At 37.0% G+C, this 23,171-nt stretch overlaps 1 protein-coding gene across 1 annotated transcript in view; it reads left to right on the top strand.

Moving 5' to 3' along the window:
- LOC150089115 (transport and Golgi organization 2 homolog) overlaps nucleotides 1-23,171 on the top strand; it is an 86,209-nt gene that overhangs the window by 12,109 nt on the left and 50,929 nt on the right. Inside the window, exons 2-3 of the mRNA XM_090387902.1 lie at nucleotides 7,036-7,215; nucleotides 21,330-21,455. Of these exons, the coding sequence (XP_090244028.1) occupies nucleotides 7,071-7,215; nucleotides 21,330-21,455 (271 nt within the window). The 5' untranslated portion in view covers nucleotides 7,036-7,070. The remainder of the gene's footprint in view (nucleotides 1-7,035; nucleotides 7,216-21,329; nucleotides 21,456-23,171) is intronic.

Genomic DNA, 23,171 nt, shown 5'->3' with positions numbered 1-23,171 from the left:
TCATATCACATACTACCTCGCTGACCTCTACTCAGTGTATGACACTCTGTGATTATTGTGATTTTTTAATGCTTCAGGCTTGTTTTAAGTTTCCTTTAGTTCATCACACCTGAAGTGTATACTGATTCATTGTTTGTTTGGTTTAGACAAATTTTCTTAAATATGTGCACTTTGGTTTTGATTCCCTTAGTATCCCTTCTAAAGCCTACACGGCATATGAAATACATATCAGTTTTTACAGTATAGTAACATGCGTTTTTTCTTCCTTGTATGTTTTCTTTTCTTATGTGCCACTCTGGTTAATTCACTACTGTCTCCAGATAAAGTTTTTAATTGTTATGGCATAAAACTAATTTTCTTCATTCTTCTGAGGATATTATGTGGTTTTTGTTAATTTTGGCATATCAGGGATATAGTAGCAATATTTTATTCCCGAGTTACATAAAAATCGACTTTCATAAGAAGTCCTGGAATGTATCTCTTAAGTATGTCAGGGACAGACTGTACAGGAATTTTGATAACAGGGATAAGGGGGTGATTGTCCCCTTGTATAAGACAGTCCCCTTGTATAACACCTTGAGTACTGTATACAGGTCTGGAGGCCTCATTTTAGGAATGATGTAGAGCTGCTGGAATGAGTACAGAGAAGGATAACGCGATTGGTGAGTGGAACAAAAGGTTAGTGTTACCAAGAAAGGCTTAAGTTCTGCAAATTGCAGCTTCTGGAGACTAGTCACCTGCAAGGTTATCTAATTAGCATTAGTAGAGGCATATGATGCAAGAAAGCAAGCTTATGCAGCATCAGTCAAAAAAAAAACAAAAACAAAAACATTCCCATTTCACCCCTCCGTTCTTTCGAAATACCTATCCAGCTGAGCCTTAAATTTATTTAGGCTATCAACTTCCGCAACAGGGGATGGAAGTCTGTTCCGCCAACCAACTACCCGCTGGCTAAAGGTAAATTTCCGCACATCTATCCTACATCTGTCTTTCCTCAATTTGAATTTATGCCCTCTCAGGTGATTATTCTGAGCAAGAGGAAGAATCCCATCAGCATTGAGCATGCTCAAACCATTCAAGACTTTATACACCTCTATCAGATCACCTTGCTGGTGCCTAGTCTCCAGACACTGTAATTTGCAAAACTTAAGCCTTTCTTCAGAGCATCCCTTTGTTCCATTCACTAATCTTGTTGCCCTTCTCTGTACTCGTTCCAGCAGCTCTACATCCTTCTTGAAATGAGGCCTCCAGACCTGTATACAGTACTCGAGGTGTGGTCTGACCATTGCCTTATACAAGGGAATAATCACCTCCTTATCCCTGCTAGAAAAATTCCTGTATATCATTGACAAGATGCCATGAGCTACTCTTGCAGTCCTTCTGCACTGCTCAGAAAACTTCATATCTCTGCACAATTACTCCCAGGTCCTTTTCATTCTCTACCACTGTCAGTGTAGTACCAAAGAGTTGATACGTTACTTTGGGGTTACTGTTTCCCATATGTAGTAGTTTACATTTGTCAATGTTAAACTTCATTTGCCACCTCTCAGCCCATCCGCTCAACCGTTCCAGATCCTGTTGCAGCAGCATATCGGCGCCTCCGTAGCCAGGTGGGAAGGAGCAGCAGTGTGTAGCACACACTTCTTGATTAGACTGGGGTTCGAGCCCGTCACCACCAAATACGGAGGATGCGGAAAGGTCAGGGAATGACCACCGCATATCCCGGAGCAATATGGCCTTAGTTGCTAATGCTCCTAAAAACCAAATAACTATAACAAGCAGCAGCAGCATACTGTCAGTAGTGTCCTTAACAACCCTGCCAACCTTTGTATCTTCTGCAAACTTGGACATTAAGCTTGATATACCCTCATCAATAAGGAGATAAATCAGATTCTTCCACTTAACATAGATGATCCTGCTCAAGTAGCTGATAAACTGAATGAGTTTTTTGCATGTACATTCACACATGAGGAATTCTGTAAGGATGGCGAGGACAGAAGTGTACTAAACTGTAACAGAGAGCTAAATGATTTTGTAATAATGGAGAGCAAAGTGGAGGAGAAATTGTTGAAGGTAAACATAAAAAAGGCACCTAGGGCAGTTGAAATCTATCGAGTGATATTGAAGGATGCAGCAAGTGAACTATGGAAACTCTTAGCCATAATTATGAGAGCATCCTTAGAGTCAGGAGAGGTTCCCATGGACTGGAGATGTGCAAATATATTCCTGATTTGAAAAGGGAGTTCAAAAGGTGACACAAATAATTATAGATGTGTTAGTTTAACTTTCAGGAACGCTTTTGATACTGTTGCACATGGAAGACTGCTGGACAAATTGGAACGGTATGGCTTTAAGGGCATTTTACTGTAATGGATAATGGTTATGTTAATAAATGGTCACTGGTTTATGTGGACTAATGTTATTAGCGGAGTCCCCAGGGTTCGGTGCTGGGCCCATTGTTGTTTTGTGTATTTATCGATGATGGCATATCAGGCTTAATAGTAGTAGTAGTAGTAGTGGCACGTGATGCAAGAAAGCAAGTGTATGAGCTTATGCAGCATCAGCCAAAAAAAAAAAAAAAAAAAATCACACCATTCCCTCCAAATGCCTGTCCAGTTCCTCCTTAAATTTATTTAACCTATCAACTTCCACAACGACAGATGGAAGTTTGTTCCAGCAATTAACCACCCGCTGGCTAAAGGCAAATTTCCGCACATCTATTCTACATCTGTCCTTTCTTAATTTGAACTTATGTCCCCGTAGGTTCGTAATCTGAACAAGTGGAAGGATCCCATCAGAATTCAGCGTGCTCAACCCATTCAAAGCCTTATAGACCTCAATCAGATCACCTCGCAGGTGCCTAGTCTCCAGCCACTGCAATTTGCAGAACTTAAGCCTCTCTTGGTAAGAGGATCCCTTCATTCCCCTCACCAATCGTGTTGCTCTTCTCTGTACACGCTCAAGCAAATCTACATCCTTCCTAAAATGAGGCCTCCAGACCTGTACGCAGTACTCAAGACCTGGCTTGACCATTGCCTTATACAGAGGGACAATCACCTCCTTTTCCCTGCTAGCAAAATTCCTATATATCATTGACAAAACCCCATGACCTGCCCTAGCAGCCTGTCTGCATTGCTCAGAAAACTTCATATCTGACTGCACAATTACTCCCAGATCTTTTTCATTTTCTACCACCTTAAGTGTAGTACCACACAGTTGGTACGTTTCTCTGGGGTTACTTCTACCCATATGCAGTACTTTGCATTTGTCAAGGTTAAACTTCAGTTGCCACTTCTTAGCCCATCTGCCCAAATTATCTAGATCCTGTTGCAGTAGCACACTGCCATTACTGTCATTAACAACCCTGCCAACCTTTGTGTCATCTGCAAACTTCGACATTAAGCCTGATATACCTTCATCAATATCATTGATAAATACACAAAACAACTGTGGACCCAACACCGAACCCTGTGGGACTCCACTAATAACATTAGTCCACGAAGAGCAGCACCCATTGATTACCACCCTCTGTCTTCTCCCACTTAACCATCCTTTTATCCATTATAGCAACTTACCCTTAATACCATTCTGCTCCAATTTGTACAGTAGTCTTCCATGCGCAACAGTGTCAAAAGCTTTCCTGAAATCCAAGTATATGATATCAAAATTATTTTTTGCATCCAGTTCCTTTGTGACCACATCATAATAACCAATCAAATTTGTCAGACAAGACTTTCCCTTAACAAACCCATGCTGTGTCTGAATTATTGCTGCAGTCTTGTCTAGATGATCCTGCAATGCATCTTTAACCAGTGACTCCATTATTTTACCCGGAACAGAAGTTAAACTAACTGGTCTGTAATTACTCGTGTCACCCTTCGATCCACCTTTGTGAATTGGGGATACATTTGCACATCTCCAGTCCGTGGGAACCTCCCCTGAGTCCAAGGATGCTCTCATAATTATGGCTAAGGGTTTGCTTAGCCATAATTATGTCCAAGTTTGCAGATGATACAAAGATTGACAGGATTGTTAATGACAGTAAAGACAGTATGCTACTGCAACAGGATCTAGAAAAGTTAGGCAGATGGGCTGAGAAGTGTTAACTGAAGTTTAACATTGACAAATGCAAAATACTCCATATGGGTAGCAGTAACCCAACAGAAATGTACCAACTGTGTGGTTGATTGGTGGAGATTGGTGCAGAATGAAGCAGGTCTTGGAGTTTTGTCAATGATATATAGGAATTTTGCTAGCAGAGACAAGGCGGTGATTATCCCTTTGTATAAGGCAATGGTGAGTCCACACCTTGAGTACTGTATACAGGTCTAGAAGCCTCATTTTAGGAAGGATGTAGAGTTAGGAAGGATGTAGAAGGATGTAGAATGAGTACAGAGAATGGCAACAAGATTGGTGACAGGAACAAAGTAGCGTGCTTACGAAGAAAGGCTTAAGTTTTGCAAATTAGTGTCTGGAGACTAGTTACCTGCAAGGTGATCTGATCGAGGTGTATAAGGCCTTAAATGGTTTGATTAGGCTCTATGCTGATGAGATACTTCCACTTTCTCAGATTAAGAACCTGAGGGGGCATAGATTCAAATTGAGGAAAGCATTTGTAGAATTGATGTGCAGAAATTTGCCTTTAGCCAGCGGGTAGTTGATTGCTGGAACAGACTTCCATCTGTTGTTGTTGTTGTGGAAGTTGTAGCTTAAATAAATATAAGGCTGAACTAGACAAACATTTGGAGTGACTGCATTGGTGAAATGGGAAGGTTTTTTTTATTTGGAAGATGCTGTATAAGTTTGCTTTCTTGCATCATGTGGCTCAACTAATGCTAAAATGCTAAAGCTTAGAACTAGAAGTGGAAAGTATTTTTACCTTGGATAAGAGATTTAAAATGATGGAAACATCATGATGGGAACTAAATGGCACATAGAATTGGGGTGGCAAGCATTTGGAAAGCTTAATATAGTCTTTAAGACAAAGTTATCACTCTGTCTCAAATGAAAAGTTTTTGCTCATTGTGTCCTACTTGTCCTAACATATGGTTGTGAAATGTGGACATTGAATGCCAAAGCTTTATAAAGATTGAGGATCACACAGAGAAGTATGGAGCACCGAATTTTGAACTTAACCAAAAGAGACCGAAAAACCTGTGCATTTATTTGCCAACAAACCAAGGGCTGTGACATTAAAAAAAAAACAAAGCACTTAAAATGAAATGGAAACAGGTAGCTTACGTATCAAGAACTGATGATAGATGGACCAGACAAATTTTCAAATGGATACTGTTTGATTTTATACATCCAATAAAAAAGATCAAAGATAGGTGGAAAGATGATATTTGAAATTTGCCGGTGTACAATGGCAACAGAATGCAAAAGGCCGCAGTTGTGCATTGCTGGAAACTTGTGCGAAAGCCCTTATCTCGCAGTGGATCGACAGTGGCTGAAGATGATGAACTGTTAAAAATAGGAAAAGAAAAGTTTTCTTTAAAAGTTATTCGGAGTCATTTTATTTAGTTTAAAATATATTCCTGTAATGCCAAAACGTTTTTTTTTTTCAACAATACCCTTCAAATATCAGATGCAAAAAAAAATAACTGTTTGTGAGACTGCACCATACTGCTGATCCAATAAAAATTGCAACAAATTAATAAGGTTAAATATCTGAAATCACGCTTGTGACCAGTGAAGAAAACTCACCTACCATTTGATTGTTTTTCCAATAAATTTTAATTTATTGGGTTTACATTAGCTGTTAATTAGGATGACTTTAGTATCAGTTCTATTATATAATAATAGAACTGAAAATGAAAATGAAAAGTGGTAGAGAATGAAAAAGACCTGAGGGTAATTGTGCATTCAGATATGAATTTTTCTGGGCAGTGCAGACAAGCTGCCAGAGCAGGCCACGGGGTCTTGTCAATGATATATAGGAATATTGCTTGTAGGGAGAAGGTGATTATTCCTTGGTATAAGGCAATGGTCAGGCCATGCCTTGAGCACTGCATACAGGTCTGGAGGCCTCATTTTAGGAATGATGTAGAGTTGCTAGAATGAGTACAGAGAAGTGCAACAAGATGGGTGCGAGGAACGAAGAGGTGCTCTTACCAAAAAAGACTTAAATTCTTCAAATTGCAGCATCTGGAGACTAGGCATATGCGAGGTGATCAGTTAGGTGTATGAGGCCTTGAATGGGTCGAGCAGGCTCAGTGCTGATGGGATTCTTCTTTTTGCTCATATTACTCACCTGAAGGGACAAAAATTTAAATTGAGGAAAGACAATTGTAGAATAGATGTAGTGGAGGCCAACAACTTAAATAAGTTCAAGACAGAACTAGATGAGCATTTGGAGTGAATGGATGGGTGAAATGGGATTTTTTTTTTTTTTTTGGCTGATGCTGTATTATAAGCTTGATTTCTTGCATCATATGCCTCCACTAATTCTAATGCAAATAACAGTTGCTATTTCAGTTTGTTTGAAATTAATTTTACAACAACTGATTAGAATGTTAAGCACTGAAGCAGATGTTATATTGAGTGTGATTTAATTTGAACTGTTCAGTAATCAAATTAATTTGAAAAAAAAAAATCATTCTCATTGGGAATTTTATGTTGTCAGAATGTTTTTGAATGAAACAAGGTGGAATAAAATGTGTATAAATTCAGTTGCATGGCCTGCATTTGATATTATTTGTGGAAATTTACTGTTTTTGTTCATTCACAAGCCCTAATAATAGGTCATTTGGGTGTTCAATAGAAACCACCTAGGAAAGGTTATATGATTGAAAATTTGTCTTGTGCATTGCCTTACTTATTTCTTGATATATATAAAGTGAGGGGAAAAAATATATATATACAGTATATATATATATATATTCTTTTATGGTTTGCAGTAACTACATAAAAGCGATTTTACAAATTCATTTATGAATATTTATATTGAAATTGACAACATGCAGAGAATAAAACTGTTATAAAATGAAATATATAATATCTCAAAGTTTATATTTGTTTTTCTTGCTTTTTCAGAAGCAGTTTAGTTTTTGGGATCTTTGGAGTATTTTATGATGTGCCTATTATTTCTTTATGTAAATCCCATTGCCAATGAGAATGACTACCATCTTATACTTGTGAATGTTAGAGATGAAGTTTTTAAACGACCAACAGCATTGGCAGCTTTTTGGCCAGAGTGTTCAGATGTTATTGGTGGTAATAATTTTTTTAAAAAGATTTCATTATTGTTAAATTTGCAAATGATAGTGTTATCATAATTGTGTGTGATCTGCATTTATTTATTATATCTAGTGGTATCAGCCATCCATGTCACGCTATTTAAATAAAACCAAATTATATAATTTGTATATGGAGCTGTGTAATAGAAATAAACAATGTTTGCATACAAAGCATTATTTTACAAAATCTCATATTTTGAATTCCTTTGCAAATTATCCTAATATGGTAACAGATGCTATCCTGCATTCAGTTTTTCTGCCTTTTGTTTGAAGAAGCTTTGTAGTAGTGGGAATAATCAAATGATTAGTAATTGGGAGATTTCGATAATAGAAATATTCATTTGCTGAAAATCATTGTTTATATGAATGATAGAGAAACTTAGGCTGTTTAATTTCAGTAAGATTTAAAATTTGAGTCAGTATCTTATACGTCATTATGTGAGGCAGAATCTTATACATCATTATGTGAGTATAATGAACAACCATTTGATCTGCTAAACCTGTGACAGTTTTGGCAGATCGGCAGCTTAAATTTATTGCCTTCAAAAAAAAAAAGAAGCCTCAAAGCTAATTAGCCCGGACGTGGTGGTATCTGCAACCAACAAGATCAGCTGATGATGACATATATTAAACTAGCCACACTCAATATTATGACATCGTCAGGAAAAATTGAGGAGTGTGTGGACATCTTAAAGGACAGAAAAATAAGCATACTTGGAAAAGTATGCTTATTTTTGGAAAATGGAAAAGAAATGGGTGTAAAGAGTTATGGGGAGGCTATTACCTATATTGGTCTGGGGGTGATGTAGCGAGGAAGGTTGTAGCCATCATTATAGATCACAGGATTAAGGAAAGGCTACTGGAGGTGAATAATAGGTGCCGAAGGAATGGAAAGAAGGTTTGATCATCCCGTTGTTCAAGGAGGGGAACAGAAAAAGTGTTCCAATTATAGAGGCATCACACTGACATCACATGTGAGTAAGCTGTATGAGAGAGTATTAGAGCAGAAGTTAAGAGGAACGATTGAAAATAGGATGGCCGAGGAACAGTATGGCTTTAGGCCTGACAGATCGACGGTGGATCTAATTTTCTGCATAAGGCCACTGATGGAAAAGTATTATGAACACAATAAAGAATTATGGATGGCATTTTTGGATATAAAGAAAGCATTTGATGCCATAAAGAGAGAGAAAGTGTGGGGAGTTTTTTAGAAATTTGGGGATAGAGGAACATCTTGTGGAGAGAATTGAGAATATCTGCACCAATACAGTGAGCAAAGTAAGAACAGTGATGGGGTTGACGGAGAGCTTCGGGTTGAGGCAAGAAGGCGTCCTGTCACCATACTATTCATAGCCGTCATGAATGATGTGCAGTGTAGAGTGGTGGAACAACTTGGACAGGACCAGATGAAAGTCATGATCTTTGCAGATGACTTCTGCATATGTGGAGAGAGCAGGGAACAAGTGCAATGGCATGTTGATATATGGGCTAGTATGGCCAATGAATTTAGACTGGTTTTCAGTCAGGAGAAGAGTGAAGTAATGGTTCTAAAGAGGAGTGGTGAGCTTGACGGATACATTACAATGCAAGGGAAAGAGCTAAAAATGGTTAACAACTTCAAGCATTTAGGAAGCACCATTACAAAGACTGGAGTGATAGACAAAGAAATAAGTAGAGGATACAAGCGGGTGGGAATTTCTATAGGCAGACAAGAGATCTGATCTGGAACAGGAACATACCACTGAAGTGTAAGAAAGCTATATATCAGGCCTATTATGTATCAATTCTGACATATGCATCTGAAACTTGGACTATGAGGAAAAAGGATGAAAGCAGAATTCAGGGGGCAGAAATGAGATTTATGAGGAGCATAACGAGAAAGACAAGATGCAACAAAATCAGGAATGATGTGATTAGGGAGAGAATTCAGGTTGAAAAAAGGTCCCATTTGAAATGGTTTGGACATGTCAAGAGGATGAACGAGAGACGTTTGCCAAGAAGAATGTTTGATTTACAATTAAGGGAAAAAAGACCAAGGGGGAGACCAAGAATGAGATGGCAAGACGTGATAAAGACCGTTGTCATTAAGAGAGGAGAAAACTGGAGTGAAATCAACAACGGAGAGAAGTACACAGAGAGAGAATGGATGGTGACAAGGCTTCATACATCGACCCATGGAATAGCAGAATGATGACAGATGATGATGATGAATAAACAACCAGAAAAGTGGAGGGGCCATGAAATCAGAATGTCTTGTGGGGGGGGGGGTGCAATTTAAAATTTTCAGATACTGATTTGAACTTGTGGGTTCAATGCTTACTTAGTAACAGAACAGGCAGCTGACAAGCAGAAGAGGTAATGAAAACTTTAGAATGCTTAAAGGTTTCACAAGAACTATAATACTGAGATGATCCTTGGATTCTTTGGAATTGCAGTTGTTCAAGTATGTCTCGTATTCACATGGTTCAAAGGGCTAGCGAGTAATTACAAACCTATAAGTTTGCTTCTTGCTAGAGGAAGTAATGTAGTTAATAGTAAAATAAATAATGCAAGATCATCTTGATTGCAATTAGGACATAATGCAATCACAGTGTTGTAAGATGTGTATCTTATCTTATCTTATCTTATCTTCCTTCATGGATTAGGTGATCTGCCTGTTCCAATCTCGAAGAGGTCTGCCCATCTGTTCTTTGGTCTTCCTCTGTCTCTTTTTCCTTTTGCTCTATATGTATAAGCTAATTTAGGGAATCTATTATCTTCTATTCTTTCTACATGTTCTTTCCATATTTGTCTATATTCTATAATTTTTCCATTAATTTAGTTAATCTTTAATTCCTTTCTAATATTTACATTTGGTATTTTATCTAATTTTGTACATCCTTTAACATATCTTAAAATTTTAATTTCTGCAGCTTTTATTCTATTAATGTCTCTGTTTCAGTATCCATCTTTCAGAACCATAAAGAAGTGTTGGTATTGCCATTACTTTGTAAAATTTCAGTTGTGTTTCTTTCCTTGTTTTCGTAGCCAGAGTTTCTTTTTTATTGTTCCACGTATATTTTAAAATTTTGCCAATTTCTGGTTCATATCTTTATTATTATTATTATTATTAGCCATATGGTGCAAGGAAGCCTGAGGCTTATGCTGCACCAGCCAAAAAAAATTTGAGTTACCCTGTGTGTGTGTGTGTGTGTGTGTGTGTGTGTGTGTGTGTGTGTGTGTGTGTGTGTGTGTACGTGTGTACGTGTGTGTGAGAGAGAGAGAGAGAGAGAGAGAGAGAGAGAGAGAGAGAGAGAGAGAGAGAGAGAGAGAAGTAGAAGGAAATCACCAAGAAAGAGAAGAATGATGATATCCAGCTGAGGACCCTGGGTGTGCCAAGCCCATACTCACCAGATGTGAGCCCGACATCATATGTTATATCACATCCTAGATATTTAAAATGTTTTACTTGTTCTAATATTTTATTGTCTCTAACTATTTTTGTTCTCACTGTATTTTTCCTTTAAAAGCCATTGTCCTAGTTTTCATCGTTGATATTTTAACTTTATATTCTTCTGTTATTTGGTTTAATTTAAATACTACTCTTTGTAAATTATCTTCACTTTCTTGAATAATTGCTTGATCATCTGCAAATAACAGTGTATTAATCCTATTCTTTGTATTTAAATATATACCTGTATTCATTTCTTCTTTTCCATTTACATATCATATCCTCGATATATATGTTAAACAACATTGGTGACAAGCTACATCCCTGTCTAACTCCTTGATTTATTATACTTTCTTCTGTTAATTATTACCTGTATCTATTACTATTTTTGTTCCTTGATATAAACTCTTATTATTTTTGTAAGATGCTTTGGGTATCCTTAGATGTATATATATATATATTGATTATACCAGATGTGATGTGATTTGACTTGTGTGTGTGTGTGTGTATATAATATGTGTTTATTATATCTGTACTCTGGTTTTATTATATCTGTAATCTGTTGTCTAAATATGAATTTTTTGTCTAATCAGAGAAAATGTTGATATGCAAACTAGCATAGTAACAAATATATATTTTTGCTCCAACTGAACATGCTACAGTTGGAACTCTTTGTAGCAATCCTCTTTTTAACTTTCCAACACGTTATAACATCCTATGCGGTTAGTCCTGGCCAATTTTTCATTAACCTAATGCTATTTTATATCAACAGTATAATGACATTGAAAATAAAAGAATTTATAACAACCATAAATTCCTCTTAATCTGAATTTTTACTTTTTTATTACAGTTTTTGCATTTAAAAATGACAGAACACTTCAAATATGTTGAAGTAATTGCAGCCTGACCATGAGAAATCATTTGTTAACATTTCCCACGCTCTTTTCTCGCTGTGCTGTGCTGTGCAGTAATGAAATGAACATTGGGTAGAAATTAGAGTGTATGTTTATCAGTAAGACTCTAAGAAAGCAGATAGCTTTAGGATTTTTCAACCCGAAACCTTTCAATCTTTTTCCGATCTTTCAAAATAGTGAACGGAGTTCACTATTTTGAAAGATTGGAAAAAGATTGAAAGTTAAGAGACATCTGCTGCATGGGGTAGATTCGAGCATGAAAGGCGAAGTATCTGGATCTTGAAAAGGTACTTTTGGAATGGCTAATGATGATGTGTGCAAAAAACGTTCTTGTAGATGGCAATCTTTTAAAAGCTAAGGCTGAATTGTTTGTGCATCGAATGGATATTGAAGAATTTAAAAGTTCAGATGGATGGTTCCAGAAATTTAAGATTGTCCCTGGCCTGTCTTTCAAAAAAAGTGTGTTGCAAAAGTGCAGCTGTGGACATTGACGCTACAAAGAAATGGAAGGAAAATCATTTAAAAATGTTTTGCTGATGTACAACCACAATGACATCTTCACTGCTAATTGAACTGACTCTTTAATGGGGGAAAGGCCACAAGCCTTGATGCTTTGAAGGTTTTACTGACATTATCGAGTAAACCAAAGGGCATGGATGACATCACAAATCTACAAAGAATAGATCAGAGAATTAGATTGCAAGATGAGTGAGAAGAATAGAAAAATTTTGCTGTTTGTAGATAACTGCACCCCTCATTGCCAAATAAACAACCTATGTACAATCACTGTTGAGTATCTACCATCAAATATGACGTCAGTTCTTTGGCCACTTGATTAAGATATAATCCAGTATTTTAAGAAAAAACTACTGAAGAATGCTATTAAACAAAATTGTGCTATGTCTTGAAAGCAGAATTCAATGTGAAATCTGCCTCCTGCAGGCAATGTATTTATGTGTTTCAGCATGGAATGAAGTTGATGAAAAAGGAATTGCCAACTGCTTCAGACATGTTGGATTTACTGTCTTGAATGATTCAAGGTGTGAAGTTTTGCATGGTTCTTCCTCTATTAATTGTGAAGAACAGTCCGATGAAAGGGAAGAAATATTTGAGCATGTGTGACATTACTACAGGAAAATGTAAGCTTCAAAGATTACACAGAAATGGATGCAGACATTGGATGTTTCAGGATATGTATGACTGAAGAGGAACTCATTGCAGACATAATGGAATCTTCTGAAATTTGTAGTGATGCAGATGAGGAACCAACTGTGTTTGAAACAAGAAGTTTCAGTGAAAGATGCTCATCAAGGATTAGAACTTGTACATTGATTTTTTTCATGTGCAGCCTAACTGCAAAAGTGAAATAATTGCTATCGCGCACCTCATAATTCTCTTTTAAAACATGTTCTATCATTGAAACAGTGTGTTTTGACAGATTATTTTAAAGTATGAAACAATTCTCTTGTTAGGTCTTGATAGTAAATTTCACTACATAGGCTATATATGTAGCCTATGTAGTTAAATTTACAATTTAATCGTAACCCTACTTCACTCTACAATCAATGCAAAATTTACAGTCATGATTTTCTTGTTTAATATTGTCACATATATTATAAATAAGATTATATTATATTGTATTAGTAGAATTACATTGTATTCAAGCTTTTACTTGTTTTGTTAGGCACCTCCATAGCCAGGTAGGCAGGAGCAGCAGTGCATAGCACACACTTCTTGATTAGACCGGGGTTCGAGCCTGTGACACCAAAACGGAGAATGCGGAAAGGTCAGGGAATGACCACTGCATATCCCCAGAGCAATATGGCCTTAGTTGCTAATGCTCCTAAAAACCAAAAATAACAATAACTTGTTTTGTTGCTGATTTTATGAATGATCGATATAACGTCCTTCCAATATAATGATCGTTTTTCTCATTTCCCCTTGAGAATTGCTATACAGTGCTTAGACTGTATTTACGATGCATAAATCATGTATCTGTGTTCTCATCAATAGAATTGAAGAGAACACAGATGATTTATATTAGATACTTTATTATACGTAAAGACATTGTGTCACGTCTTTACATATAATAAAGATTAATTAAAAATATTTACAATAGAACACTAAGCTGCATAAATGTGGTTCTTCAGACTCAACATATGAGACTGTATGTTAAGTGTATAAAATTAAAAAAATCTTTTTGACAAGTTGCTAATAATCTTCAGCTAGTTAATACAAAGTCATTCTCTAAGTTACTGTTCAAAGGCAACTATTCAAAATTCCCCTGCCTATTCTGTTGTCTCTTTCAGGTTAAAGTAAAAAAAGTCTAATCTCTCTTGTTGAGCAACATTTTCAAAAATACCCATTTAGTAACCATGTAACTGACATTCCTCTTGATTATTTGTTTTCAGGGAAATGCAAAAAAATACATTGTGGGCACCTACAAAAATTTCAACCAAGTACCTCTGGTCACGAAAACATGCATCATGGAAGTAATTACTTCATCTGTGGCCTCCGCCAGAGGCACTTCCCATGCTCCCACTGTGCCTGTGCTGAGCACTCGATGCAGCAGTAGTGTGATTACAGCGCATAGCTCATATTTTCGCGACCAGTATGATATCTCGAGTCCTAGTGAACAGATTTATGAAATTCAAATGCCATTCATTTGAATTTCGTCAAACTGCATATAAAAACACAATAAAATAAATAATTTTTGAAAGTAAAATTTGAGTGTTCAACGATGTCAAAGTCATCGAGAGTATCAAACAAGAATGAAAGCAACAAGGCTTAAGAAAATAAAGACGAAAGACGACAACAGAACCTTTCTCCAATTGCAGAACAGATGAGTTTAAATGATCAAATTCCTTTTCCTTATGCCGACTACTATTTACATAAGAATGTGCATCAAGAGTTTGAAAGGAGATTTATGAAAAATTATTTCTGTTCTGTACGCTACATTTGTGATCGTCTATGGTTCGAAAACGACACAAAGAAATCAGCTGCTAAAGATGCATCATTGATATGCACTGCATTTCCCAATGTTGACATCATCGATGGGATCCTTGTGTGTAATAGCTTGTGTGTAAAAGATTTCAGCAAAGCTTTTGACTCAGTCCCACATGAGCGGTTGCTTTATAAGCTGGAACAGGTTGGAATCACTGGGAAAATCCTTAGATGGATAGAAGGATGGCTTCAGGGCAGGAGGCAGAGGGTTGTGATAAATGGCTATTCCTCAGATTGGGTTGATGTAAGAAGTGGGGTTCCCCAAGGATCAGTATTAGGACCACTGTTGTTTTTAATTTTCATAAACGACATTGATGAAGGGATAGAGGGCGTGATGTCTAAATTTGCAGATGATGTTAAAATTGGGAGAGTAGTTAATGATCACTGTCAAGCTGAGCTTCTTCAGAGAGACCTAGATAGACTTCAGGAATGGTCAGAAAAATGGCAGCTGTGCTTTAATCCAACAAAGTGTAAGGTATTACACCTGGGAAACAGTAATCCCAAAAAAACTTATTCACTTGGTGGAGTTCAACTAAAGCCAGTACTGGAGGAAAGGGACTTGGGTGTTACGATACGGTCAGACATGAAATTCTCTGAGCATTGTAAACAGGTTGCAAGGAAGGCCCATGGTGTCCTATCAATGATCTATCGAACTTTTGCAAGTAGAGATAGGGACGTGATAATCCCATTATATAAGGCTTATGTTAGACCACACTTGGAATACTGTGTTCAAGTATGGAGACCGCACCTGAAGAAAGACATCGAGCTTCTTGAAAGGGTGCAAAGAAGGGTAACTCGCCTGGTGAGATCGGCAAAAGGGCGTCCTTATGAAGAAAGACTTCGAATATGTGGGTTGCAGAGTTTGGAAACTAGACACCTTAGAGGAGATTTGATTGAGGTGTTTAAGGCTCTGAGAGGCATCAGTAAAATGAATGAGGACAAAATTTTCAAGATTATAAATGATGCTAGAACTAGGGGACATAAATTCAAGTTACGGGGGGAAATGTTTAGATTGGATTGCAGGAAGTTCTATTTTAGCCAGCGAGTTATAAATTACTGGAATAAGTTGCCTTCATGGGTGGTAGAGGCCGACAGTTTGGGGAAATTCAAAGGTCATCTGGATAGTACTTTCGGGTAAGGGAAGCACATAGGATGATAGGTTTAATTTCCTTTTTATTTATTTTTTATTTTATTAATTATTATTATTTAGTTATTTATTTTTATTTTTTTGTTTTTATCATTGTTTTGTTCGGATTTATTTTTTTTAATTTTTTTTTTTTTTTTTTTTTGGCTGGTGCAGCATAAGCCATAGGCTTTCTTGCACCATGCGGCCGTTACTAATACTAATACTAATACTATCTGAGTTGAACGACTTTGCCGACCCTGAAATTCCGTTGGATTTAGTGACATAGAGGCTCATATCTCCTTGCTTACTGTTCATGCAGAAAGCTCTTTTATTTTCTAATCAATATATACAAATCAAAATTCATAAAAGAAACGCAAAGGATGTTTCACATAAAACAATCTATCACACATGCACATTTTTTTTATGTCCCTGTGTGTGTGTGTGTGTGTGTGTGTGTGTGTGTGTGTGTGTGTGTGTGTGTGTGTGTGTGTGTGTGTGTGTGTGTGTGTGTGTGTGTGTTACCTGAGAAAGAGTAAAGAATAACATATAAAAGTGACACAAAAGGATATTCTTGATTAAGAATATCCTTTTGTGCCACCACAGTTGTGAAAATTTGCTTTCAGCCAGGACTGTTGGAATAAGCCTCTATTTTGCTTCTGGAAGCAGTCAGTTTGAATAAATTTAAAGGAGCATTAGATAAATTATTAGAGGGGATGCACAGATGAGGTGGTTACTTTTTTTTTTTTTTTTTTTTGGTTAATACCATGCAAGCTTGTTTCCTTGTATCATTTTTTACTACTAATACCAACTAAACTTGTTCATCCGTTCATCTGCACCCTTTCTAACAGACCTATGGCCTTCCTAAAATGAGGTTTCCAAACCTGTATGCAGTATTTGAGATGTGGCCTAACCATTTCAATATACAATGGGATAATCACTTCTTTGTACCTGCTTGCAAATTTCCTGTATGTCATTTACAAAATCCAATGGACTGTTCTAGCTGCCTGTTTGCACTGCTCATTGAATTTCATGTCAGGATGTACAGTTACCTCTAGGTCTTTTTCCTTATCAATTGTACTGAGTTTATTGCTACCCAAATGATATGTTACTGTGATATTGCTGCTACCCAAATGCAGTACCTGGCATTTATCAATTTTAAATCACAGGAGCTATTTTTGAGCTTTTCTGTTTAGTTTGTCTTCTTGAAGTAGCATTATTCTGTGAGTAATTAAACACTGATTGCTATTAGCATATGCTGATTGCTGTCTTTAATCATCAGCAAACTGAAACATAAAACTTGAAATAGCTACATCAATAACATGAATAAATATTAAAAGCAGTAGGGAGTCTAATATCTAACACTAAACCATGTGGTATCCTCGTTCTCTCACATTAGTCCATGAAAAGCAGTGGGCATATATAACCACTTTTTGTCTCCTACCACTTAATCATTCATTTATTTATAATTATAACTTGCTTGTAATATCGCATTGCTCCAACTTATACAATAACCATACATGTACAGTATTAAACTCAGTATTCTATCCTTTACTTGAATAGAATCTAGGAGCTTGAAAGAGTTTGGGAGGCACCAGATGTGGGAACATTATTCTGTGGTAGAGCAGATTAGAGATTTGTATAGAATTAGTAACTGTTTTGAAGAAGAGTTATATTGAGAGTAAAAATGAAAATGCTAGCTTTTTTTGATACAGAGGAAGCAATAGTTGTGGTGTGCTTATTTGCCAAGAGGGATTAGAAGTAAGGGTAATCCTAACAGAGATATGTGATCTTGCCTAGAATCTGATGTCATATCCAGTTTTTGTAGTCATCAAAGATGAGCAGGGGAGCAGCAGCATTTTTTTTTTTTTTTTTTTTTTTTGTGAGAAATGGGACATGAAGGAATGAGGTTTAGAAGGATTTCAGTTAACAAGGTTTCTTCATCTCGGTGAAAAATCCAAATTACCACTGCTAATTAAAAATATTCACTGCTAATTCCTTAATTAGCAGTGAATATTTGTTGTTGAATATTTATTTGTTGCTGTTTGTGCAGTGCAAGGTTTCTCAAACTGAAAGGTGTAATTTATAATCAGTGAAACTGTGGAATGGATTTTCTTTGAGTGGAAGAAGGTCAAAAAAAAGACAGCCATCCATAAGATGCTTGTTTAGAACAGTGTTTTCCAGCCTGTGGTCTGTGGGGGGTTGAGAATAAGACAGAACTTTGTTATTGTAAGTAGCAACCCCATTAACAGTGATTTGAAATACAGGTATGTCTATAACAACATAATGTAGACTACATACGTTAAGTATGAGTACACATTATATGTAAAAAAAAAAAAACCGTGTGTGTACCTTGTATGCATGAAAGATGTTTTATTTTATGTGAAAACATTCTTGGCTTGAAAGAGGTTAGCGAAATCCAAGCCAATAGCCTAATTAGCCATTTGATTGTAGCCATTTGTTGAATAGTATGATTGCAACAATACATGTATTTGTCAAGAAATGTTTTTGTTTCGCATTTTTGTTACATTCCATTATTAGGCACCATTATAGATGTTTTTACATCAACAATAGTTAGTAATATGTTTTTAGTCTGTGGCCTGTACCTTAAATATAAAAGCAATCTGTGGTTTCCATTTCAGTTATAGGAGTGGTCTGTATCTGAAAAAAAGGTTGGGAAACTGGTTTAGAAGACCTTTATGCTAAACGTGATCAAATGCTTGGGAAATGTAAAGAGCAACTGCTTGAGCTTTGCCAACCCTTACCATCAAATTTGTCCAAAGATGAATAAAATAAGCCAATATCATGGATAGACACCGATGGAATCCATAATTGGTGATCATTAAAGAGATGGAATGTTTCCAAATAGCTTTAAGAGTTGGTGATTTATGGCAGTTGGTGGAGCTTATTTTTTTAAGAATTTTGTTTTTGCAAAATCATTGTAATCATTTTAATTTTTAGAAAAATTCATTTATCCCACTCCAGTTTTTGTAGTCTAAGCTGTTATCATATACAGATGAAAAATTTTTCTTTCTTGTTTACAATTACCTTAGGAAGATGTGTGCTGAATATTCATAATACAGAAATTTTGTGTGTGTGTGTGTGTGTGTGTGTGTGCAAATAACAATATTTTGGGTAGACAACAATATTCTTCAGTATATTGTTGCTTCTGTTTTTATGTGTTAATTTTTTTTTTTTTTTTTTTTTTTTTTATTTGGTAGTTGTTGGCGCATCGGCTTCTGTGGCCATATTGCACCTCCCAAGGTTTTAGCAGTACTTTGATCCAAGCCCGAGGCGGGAATCGAACCCGCGACCTTTGGGTTGCCGGGTAGGTACTTTACCCACTCGGCTAGCCCGGTCGGCATGTGTTAATTGGAGGAATTGTTAACATTATTATGGCAAAGCCATAATAATGTTAACAATTCCTCCAATTAACACATAAAAAACACGTGGAAAAAAGAAACTTCTGTTTCATTTTTATTACATTTTTCTCCATTGTGACAGCAAGTAAAATTGTCGCATTACCAAATAGATTTTAGAATTTTGCTTCAAGATATCTAGAATTTCTTGAAACAAACAGAAATAACAGTCCTAGAACTAGGACTGTTATTTCTGTTTGTTTGTTTGTTATTTGGTTTTTAGGAGAATTAGCAACTAAGGCCATATTGCTCCGGGATATGCGGTGGTCATTTCCTGACCTTTCTGCATCCTCCATATTTGGTGGTGACGGATGGGCTCGAACCCCGGTCTAATCAAGAAGAGTGTGCTACGCACTGCTGCTCCTTCCCACCTGGCTACGGAGGCGTCTTGTTATTTCTGTAAAGGAGTGAAGGGGATAGGACTGTGGCATGTAGCCTGTGTTACAGTCCAGCTTAATTTTTTTTTTTTTCAAGACATTAAAAGGTTCTTTTACAAAGGGTTAACTTTAAAACATAAAATTTTTGAATTGTTTTTTTAGTTATGCTTTAGGAGGCATTAATTTCTGACAAATTTCATATATTCAAGAAAGATTTTAAAGAAATCCTCTATTATGAATAAAATCTACATATACAGTGTGTCTCAAAAATACACGGCATAACTTCAGGAATGAGTTCCTCATATGTAGACAATAAAAATATTTTATAGCAACATAGTTCCAGAAATGCTTGGTTTTTGAGTTATGAAGGTCTGTCTATGACACTTAACTGTTCACATCACCTTATAGTAATTGTTCAAAATGTCCACCTTCTGCCTGAATACAGGCCTCACATCGATGTCTCATGGATTCGCAAAGACGATGCCAAATTCCTGGCATGCTTCGTATTGTCTCACAACCTGCCACAATTCGATTGCGGAGAGTTTCCACATCAGCTACCAGAGTCAAATACACCAATGACTTTAAATGGCCCCATAAGAAGAAATCTAGTGGGTTTAAATCAGATGAGCGTGGAGGCCAGGCAGTTGGTCCACCTCTTCCTATCCACCGACCGGGAAACCTTCGATTCAGATAATTGCGGGCTAGGTGGCTGAAATGTGCGGGAGTGCCATCATGCATGAAGTGTGCTTGTTGAAGAACGATCAGTGGCATGTCATCCAAGAAATCAGGCATGTTGTTTTCTAGAAAGTTTCTGTACGTCTGCCCTGTGAGTTTGTAACTTATCACCAAAAACACCCGCCCAGACGTTGAGGCTGAACCGCTGTTGGTGTGATGGAAGAATTGCATGTGGGTTTTCCTCAGCCCATACATGCTGATTGTGAAAGTTTTGGATTCCGTCTCGTGTGAACTGTGCTTCATCTGTGAATATCACTAAGGCAGGAAAGTGAGGAGTTGTACCACAATCTGCTGGTGACAAGGCAGTAAGGATACAATTGGTGTTCTCAAAACACTCTCCAAATAGTCGAACATTGAACAGCCAGTTGCATTGCTATTCTGAGTGTGCTGATTCCAGGAGTGGCATGCACAACATCCAAAATCTCCTCTATTTCAGGAGCCGTAGATCTTGGTCGTCCTCTGTCGGCAGCATGAGGTGTAAAGGTCCCATGTTCACAAAGTCGGTGATGGATACCTTCAAACGTTTTCCTGTCTGGACATCTTTGTTCTGAAATCCTTTCATGGTACAAACGACGAGCCTCCAGAGCATTGCCATCCGCCAGACCGTACATAAAGTGCATATTCGCTTGCTCCTGATTGGAGTACATGGTCGGAATGGAAAACCACCAGATTTTGTTAGTACCTTGCGATGAAGGAAATCACCTGCGGGAGATAAGACATTCCGGTTAATAACTCGAGAACCAAGCATTTCCGGAACTGTGTTGATATAAAATATTTTTATTGTCTACGTATGAGGAACTCATTCCTGAAGTTATGCGGTGTATTTTTGAGACACCCTGTATATAAAAAAATATGAATGTTATACATTAATATTCATATTATATCATAAAGAAAATATGTTATCCTTAACTGTATTAAAAGTTAATAATATTATCCTAAAAATCTGTCTTACAACTACTGTAATAAACAAAATCAAAACATTGGGGTCAGATGACACCTTTAAAATAAAATCTTTCTTGAATGGTAAGTATTAGGTATAGTAATAGATTTAAAACCATGCATGTTTACCAGAAAACAATTTAATTTCTAGGGAAGGACCTTGAATATGGGAAAGAAGGAGGATCATGGTTAGTAATGAATAAGAATGGCAAAGTGGGTGTCCTTCTTAATATTCTGCAGCCTGATGATGAGATAATGCCTAATAAAAAAGGACGAGGTATTTTTTTTAATGTATAATAATTTTGAAGTGTAATTGTATTGTAACTGGATATATATATATATATATATATATATACAGGGTGATTTACTACCAGTGCGACAAACTTGCAGGAGGTGTAGGGGGCACAAAGACGAATCGGAATCACATAGCATTGCAGGGTCCAAAATGCCTTCGTCATGCGGTAGAAGACGAACGGGAGGTCGCGTGAACAGCGATCCCGCTGGAAGTCAGCATTTGCGAACCGTTTCTGTTGAAGAAACCAAGTAGCAAAAGTCCTCCGGAGTGCATAATCTGCAGGCTCCAATGGACGCGTTGCGGATGATATGAACTCATTTGGTTTGTTGACAGTATCCTTCATATAGTGGATTGGGAAATACCCAATCGTTGGCCTATCGCTCGAGTACTCATACTCGGATTGCCTTCTGCAAGACGTAGGACATTCTCCTCATTGTCTGGCGTCCTCGTCGTTCGCTCTCAATTCATGGTACCTCTCGTGAAACAACAAGTCTCACGTAACCTTCTGTGCACACGTGCAAAAATCGTATGATGAGGAGCACGCCTGTGCGGGGAAACGTTCCTGGTACAAGCGCAGAGCAGCGCGCCCATTACAGTCCGCAGCTCCATATGCGAGGTGCATGTCGGCCAGTTCAACGTTTGAATACTCGTCCATCCTACTGCCTCGGGAACCGGTTCGCAAATGCTGACTTCCAGCGGGATCGCTGTTCACGCGACCTCCCGTTCAACGTCCTCTACCGCATGACGAAGGCATTTTGGACCCTGCAATGCTATGTGATTCCGATTCGTCTTTGTGTCCCCTACACCTCCTGCAAGTTTGTAGCACTGGTAGTGAATCACCCTGTATATATATATATATTTTTTTGTCTTTATTTTTCTTTTGTATTGTTATTCTTCCTTAGTTTCCTTTGTAGTATTATTCTTCACGTTTCACAAACTGATTTTAAATTCATGGTTCATACTCCCAGATGCCAGTTTAATATCCTGTAATCTATAAGAATGGGTAATTATTGCAACCCCGAAATACTAAGCCAATCTGTTTTTCTGCCTTTTCCTTTACTGTTTTCTTTTCTATATTCTTATTTCTCATGAGCCATTAGCTTTATTAATGCATATTGAAAAGTTATATTCTTCCTGTATAACTTTTTTCTCCTTCACACATAGTTTAGTATCCTTTATTTTGCTACTTTGTTTTCATTCTTTACTTTCCTTTTCTATGCTTGGCTGTATTTATCATGAATTTAATTAAGCATACAACGTACACTTATTTCTGTTTCTTTATATTTTAGATCCTCTTGTTTTTTTCACATGAGGTCATTGTGGTCTTTTTAGTTCAGGCTAATGGGTTCCCACATTGTTTGGATGTATTTTTGCTTTGGAAACACTAAGTTCTTTTTATCTGTTTACTTTTACTTGTTCTATTTGATCCTCTGTTGAGTCAACTGTCAGTTGTGTGCTTGTCATTAATATAATATTTCCTTTCATAATTGTTTTTGGCCTTAATCTTTCTTTTTTGCTAAATTCTAAATCTAGAAGAAGAAGAACTCTTTATTATATATACAGAAGGCATATTGCTGTATACAACTCCCTTCATGGCTACATTGTAGCTGTGAAGGGATTGTAGCTGTGAAGGGAGTTGTCTCTAATCACTATTTATTTGCACAATTTTTATATCTGAGACGGCTTACATGTTTTCTC

The sequence above is a fragment of the Mastigoproctus giganteus genome, chromosome 2 (genome assembly GCF_048544385.1).
Source record: "Mastigoproctus giganteus isolate SK-2022 chromosome 2, ASM4854438v1, whole genome shotgun sequence".
In the NCBI taxonomy this organism is placed as follows: domain Eukaryota; kingdom Metazoa; phylum Arthropoda; class Arachnida; order Uropygi; family Thelyphonidae; genus Mastigoproctus; species Mastigoproctus giganteus.
This window is presented reverse-complemented; position numbering and strand designations above follow the sequence as displayed.